We start from the raw sequence: 6,769 nt of genomic DNA on the forward strand, positions 1-6,769 counted from the left end.
CGCACCTGGCTGTCTGTCCATCTCTGTCTCTCAAGCGGTCTGTCTGTCTGTACAACCTGGTCTGACAATCTACCTCTCTCTCTTACATGTCTGTCTCTAACCTGTATGTCTGTATAACCTGTCTGTCTCTAACCTGGTCTGACAAATCTACCTCTCTCTCTTACATGTCTGTCTCTAACCTGTATGTCTGTATAACCTGGTCTGTCTGTATAACCTGGTCTGTCTCTAACCTGTCTGTCTCTAACCTGTTTGTCTCTAACTTGTCTGTCTGTATAACCTGGTCTGACAAATCTACCTCTCTCTCTTACATGTCTGTCTCTAACCTGTCTGTCTGTATAACCTGTCTGTCTGTATAACCTGGTCTGACAAATCTACCTCTCTCTCTTACATGTCTGTCTCTAACCTGTCTGTCTCTAACCTGGTCTGACACATCTACCTCTCTCTCTTACATGTCTGTCTCTAACCTGTCTGTCTGTATAACCTGTCTGTCTCTAACCTGGTCTGACAAATCTACCTCTCTCTCTTACATGTCTGTCTCTAACCTGTCTGTCTGTATAACCTGGTCTGTCTCTAACCTGTCTGTCTGTATAACCTGTATGTCTGTCTCTAACCTGTATGTCTGTCTCTAACTTGTCTGTCTCTAACCTGTCTGTCTGTCTCTAACCTGTCTGTCTCTAACCTGTCTGTCTCTAACCTGTCTGTCTGTCTCTAACCTGTCTGTCTGTATCTAACCTGTCTGTATCTAACATGTCTGTCTGTATCTAACCTGTCTGTCTCTAACCTGTCTGTCTCTAACATGTCTGTCTGTATCTAACCTGTCTGTCTCTAACATGTCTGTCTCTAACCTGTCTGTCTGTCTCTAACCTGTCTGTCTCTAACATGTCTGTCTGTATCTAACCTGTCTGTCTCTAACATGTCTGTCTCTAACCTGTCTGTCTGTCTCTAACCTGTCTGTCTCTAACCTGTCTGTCTGTCTCTAACATGTCTGTCTCTAACCTGTCTGTCTGTCTCTAACCTGTCTGTCTCTAACCTGTCTGTGTCTAACCTGTCTGTCTCTAACCTGTCTGTCTCTAACCTGTCTGTCTGTCTCTAACCTGTCTGTCTGTATCTAACCTGTCTGTATCTAACATGTCTGTCTGTATCTAACCTGTCTGTCTCTAACATGTCTGTCTGTATCTAACCTGTCTGTCTGTCTCTAACCTGTCTGTCTGTATCTAACCTGTCTGTCTGTCTCTAACCTGTCTGTCTGTCTCTAACCTGTCTGTCTGTATCTAACCTGTCTGTCTCTAACATGTCTGTCTGTATCTAACCTGTCTGTCTGTCTCTAACCTGTCTGTCTGTCTCTAACCTGTCTGTCTGTATCTAACCTGTCTGTCTGTATCTAACCTGTCTGTCTCTAACATGTCTGTCTGTATCTAACCTGTCTGTCTCTAACATGTCTGTCTCTAACCTGTCTGTCTGTCTCTAACCTGTCTGTCTCTAACCTGTCTGTCTGTCTCTAACATGTCTGTCTCTAACCTGTCTGTCTGTCTCTAACCTGTCTGTCTCTAACATGTCTGTCTATATCTAACCTGTCTGTCTGTATCTAACCTGTCTGTCTGTATCTAACCTGTCTGTCTGTCTCTAACCTGTCTGTCTGTCTCTATCAATCAATCAAGTTTATTTTATATAGCCCTTCGTACATCAGCTAATATCTCGAAGTGCTGTACAGAAACCCAGCCTAAAACCCCAAACAGCAAGCAATGCAGGTGTAGAAGCACGGTGGCTAGGAAAAACTCCCTAGAAAGGCCAAAACCTAGGAAGAAACCTAGAGAGGAACTAGGCTATGAGGGGTGGCCAGTCCTCTTCTGGCTGTGCCGGGTGGAGATTATAACAGAACATGGCCAAGATGTTCAAAATGTTCATAAATGACAAGCATGGTCAAATAATAATCAGGAATAAATGTCAGTTGGCTTTTCATAGCCGATCATTAAGAGTTGAAAACAGCAGGTCTGGGACAGGTAGGGGTTCCATAACCGCAGGCAGAACAGTTGAAACTGGAACAGCAGCAAGGCCAGGTGGACTGGGGACAGCAAGGAGTCATCATGCCCGGTAGTCCTGACGTATGGTCCTAGGGCTCAGGTCCTCCGAGAGAGAGAAAGAGAGAAGGAGAGAATTAGAGAGAGCCAAGATGTTCAAAATGTTCATAAATGACAAGCATGGTCAAATAATAATCAGGAATAAATGTCAGTTGGCTTTTCATAGCCGATCATTAAGAGCCGATCATTAACCTGTCTGTCTGTATAACCTGGTCTGTCCACCTGACCCTCAGGACTATCTGGACATCGTGGACACCCCCATGGACTTCCGGACGGTCAGGGCGATGCTAAGATCGGGGGAGTACACCACTCCTCTGGAGCTCTGCCAGGACATACGGCTCATCTTCAGCAACTCTAAAGCTTACACACCCAGCAAGAAGTCCCGGGTGAGACGCGCTATTACAGTTACTGTTCATATTTATAACATGTTAAGTTACTATTCATATTTATAACATGTTAAGTTACTGTTCATATTTATAACATGTTAAGTTACTATTCATATTTATAACATGTTAAGTTACTGTTCATATTTATAACATGTTAAGTTACTATTCATATTTATAGCATGTTAAGTTACTGTTCATATTTATAACATGTTAAGTTACTATTCATATTTATAACATGTTAAGTTACTGTTCATATTTATAACATGTTAAGTTACTGTTCATATTTATAACATGTTAAGTTAATATTCATATTTATAGCATGTTAAGTTACTATTCATATTTATAACATGTTAAGTTACTATTCATATTTATAATATGTTAAGTTACTATTCATATTTATAACATGTTAAGTTACTGTTCATATTTATAACATGTTAAGTTACTATTCATATTTATAGCATGTTAAGTTACTGTTCATATTTATAACACGTTATTGCAGTTACTATTCATATTTATAACATGTTAAGTTACTATTCATATTTATAACATGTTAAGTTACTATTCATATTTATAACATGTTAAGTTACTGTTCATATTTATAACATGTTAAGTTACTGTTCATATTTATAACATGTTAAGTTACTGTTCATATTTATAACATGTTAAGTACTATTCATATTTATAACATGTTAAGTTACTATTCATATTTATAACATGTTAAGTTACTGTTCATATTTATAACATGTTAAGTTAATATTCATATTTATAGCATGTTAAGTTACTATTCATATTTATAACATGTTAAGTTACTATTCATATTTATAACATGTTAAGTTACTATTCATATTTATAACATGTTAAGTTACTATTCATATTTATAACATGTTAAGTTACTGTTCATATTTATAACATGTTAAGTTACTGTTCATATTTATAACATGTTAAGTTACTATTCATATTTATAACATGTTAAGTTACTGTTCATATTTATAACATGTTAAGTTACTATTCATATTTATAGCATGTTAAGTTACTGTTCATATTTATAACACGTTATTGCAGTTACTATTCATATTTATAACATGTTAAGTTACTATTCATATTTATAACATGTTAAGTTACTATTCATATTTATAACATGTTAAGTTACTATTCATATTTATAACATGTTAAGTTACTATTCATATTTATAACATGTTAAGTTACTATTCATATTTATAACATGTTCAGTTACTATTCATATTTATGGCATGTTAAGTTAATATTCATATTTATAGCATGTTAAGTTACTATTCATATTTATAACATGTTAAGTTACTATTCATATTTATAACATGTTAAGTTACTATTCATATTTATAACATGTTAAGTTACTATTCATATTTATAACATGTTAAGTTACTATTCATATTTATAACATGTTAAGTTACTGTTCATATTTATAACATGTTAAGTTACTGTTCATATTTATAACATGTTAAGTTACAATTCAAATTTATAACATGTTAATACACTCCTGTTCATGTTTGTAACATGTTAAAACCCTCCTGCAAATGCTTATAGCGTGTATATATGCTCTTATCAATAATTATAAGACATTGACACTATCCTTATCATTTTCAAAACATGTTAATACACTCCTATTCATGTTCATAACAAGGTAATACACTCAAATTGATGTTAATAACGTGATACACCTCTTTTCATGTTATTAACATGTTAATACACTCTTATTCATGTTATTAACGTGTTAATACACTCTTATTCATGTTATTAACGTGTTAATACACTCTTATTCATGTTATTAACATGTTAATACACTCTTATTCATGTTATTAACATGTTAATACACTCGTATTCATGTTATTAGCATGTTAATACACTCTTATTCATGTTATTAACGTGTTAATACACTCTTATTCATGTTATTAACGTGTTAATACACTCTTATTCATGTTATTAACATGTTAATACACTCTTATTCATGTTATTAACGCGTTAATACACTCTTATTTATGTTATTAACGTGTTAATACACTCTTATTCCTGTGTAGATCTACAGTATGAGTCTGCGTCTGTCTGCCTTGTTTGAGGAACATGTCAACTCCATCCTGGCTGACTACAAAGCCATCCATGGACAGACGGACAGAAAGACGAGACATAGAGCAGACAGACAGACCAGACACGTGGCGGACAGACAAACCGACAGACAGACCAGACACGTGGTGGACAGACAAACCGACAGACAGACAAGACACGTGGCGGACAGACAAACCGACAGACAGACAAGACACGTGGCGGACAGACAAACCGACAGACAGACAAGACACGTGGCGGACAGGCAAACCGACAGACAGACAAGACACGTGGCGGACAGACAAACCGACAGACAGACAAGACACATGGCGGACAGACAAACCGACAGAAAGACCAGACACGTGGCGGACAGACAAACCGACAGACAGACACGACAAGCTATGAAGAGGAGGAGGAGTGACTCTCCCTCCAGCAGCGCTGCCTCAAGGTACCTGATTGGCTAACCTGACCTAGCATCAAAGTGTTAGAGCCTTGTGATTGGTTAATCTGACCTAGCATCAGTGTGTTAGAGCCTTGTGATTGGTTAATCTGACCTAGCATCAGTGTGTTAGAGCCTTGTGATTGGTTAATCTGACCTAGCATCAGTGTGTTAGAGCCTTGTGATTGGTTAATCTGACCTAGCATCAGTGTGTTAGAGCCTTGTGATTGGTTAATCTGACCTAGCATCAGTGTGTTAGAGCCTTGTGATTGGTTAATCTGACCTAGCATCAGTGTGTTAGAGCCTTGTGATTGGTTAATCTGACCTAGCATCAGTGTGTTAGAGCCTTGTGATTGGTTAATCTGACCTAGCATCAGTGTGTTAGAGCCTTGTGATTGGTTAATCTGACCTAGCATCAGTGTGTTAGAGCCTTGTGATTGGTTAATCTGACCTAGCATCAGTGTGTTAGAGCCTTGTGATTGGTTAATCTGACCTAGCATCAGTGTGTTAGAGCCTTGTGATTGGTTAATCTGACCTAGCATCAGTGTGTTAGAGCCTTGTGATTGGTTAACTTCTCATGGGCAGGTGGGACGGTAGCGCCAACATCCGGTGAAATTGCAGAGCGCGAAATTCAAACTACAGAATTATAAATATTTAACTTTCATAAAATCACAAGTGTAATACATCAAAATAAAGCTTAACTTCTTGTTAATCCAGCCACAGTGTCAGCTTTCAAAAAGGCTTTACCGCGAAAGCAGACCATTTGATTATCTGAGGACAGCGCCCCGCATACAAAACCATGAAAAACATATTTGTACCAGGCAGGTGCGAGACGAAAGTCAGAAATAGCGATATAAAAAATGCCTTACCTTTGATGATCTTCTTCTGTTGGCACTCCAAAAGGTCCCAGTTACATCACAAATGGTCCTTTTGTTCGATAAAGTCCTTCTTTATATCCATAAAACTCAGTTTAGCTGGCGCGCTTCAGTCAATAATCCACCCAGTTTCCCTCCATCAAAATGCATACAAAATGAATCCCAAACGTTACTAATAAACCTTTCCAAACAAGTCAAACAACGTTTATAATCAAACCTTAGGTACCCTAATACGCAAATTAACGATAAAATTTAAGACGGAGAATCGTTATTGTCTTTACCAGAGAAAAATACCAAAGAACGCGCTCTCATTCACACGCTTGGAAACAAGCCAAAATGGGAGCCACCTAGAAAAACTACAATTTCTGGCTCATTTTTCCCAAAACCAGCCTGAAACTCTTTCTAAAGACTGTTGACATCTAGTGGAAGCCCTAGGAACTGCAGTCTGGGAGGATTTCGCCTTATAATAAAAGTGACAGCCATTGAAAATAGTGGTAGGCTAAAATTACATTTTTGGGGGATGGTTTGTCCTCGGGGTTTCGCCTGCCATATCAGTTCTGTTATACTCACAGACATTATTTTAAATGTTTTGGAAACTTTAGAGTGTTTTCTATCCAAATCTACCAATTATATGCATATCCTATCTTCCGGGCCTGAGTAACAGGCAGTTTACTTTGGGGACGCGTTTCATCCGGACATGAAAATACTGCCCCTTACCCAAGAGAGGTTAATCTGACCTAGCATCAGAGTGTTAGAACCTTGTGATTGGTCTTTGTGATCTTAACGTTCTATCACCCCCCCCCCCCCCCCTTTAGCCCAGAGAGGAAGAAGCGTGTGTCATCGAGGGGTGTATCCAGACTAGATTCCTTGGCCCCACCCACGGCTCCACAGCGCCCCCCCTCCTTGAGACAGACC

At 38.1% G+C, this 6,769-nt stretch overlaps 1 protein-coding gene across 1 annotated transcript in view; it reads left to right on the top strand.

Moving 5' to 3' along the window:
* The window catches only part of LOC120041847 (PH-interacting protein-like), a gene marked incomplete at its 3' end in the record, with an annotated part of 56,910 nt that extends 52,215 nt beyond the window's left edge, over positions 1-4,695 (top strand). Inside the window, exons 17-18 of the mRNA XM_038986715.1 lie at positions 2,312-2,464; positions 4,519-4,695. Coding sequence (XP_038842643.1) covers positions 2,312-2,464; positions 4,519-4,695 — 330 coding nt within the window. The remainder of the gene's footprint in view (positions 1-2,311; positions 2,465-4,518) is intronic.
* Positions 4,696-6,769: the final 2,074 nt, after the last annotated feature.

This window comes from Salvelinus namaycush, unplaced genomic scaffold (assembly GCF_016432855.1).
Source record: "Salvelinus namaycush isolate Seneca unplaced genomic scaffold, SaNama_1.0 Scaffold559, whole genome shotgun sequence".
In the NCBI taxonomy this organism is placed as follows: Eukaryota; Metazoa; Chordata; class Actinopteri; order Salmoniformes; family Salmonidae; genus Salvelinus; species Salvelinus namaycush.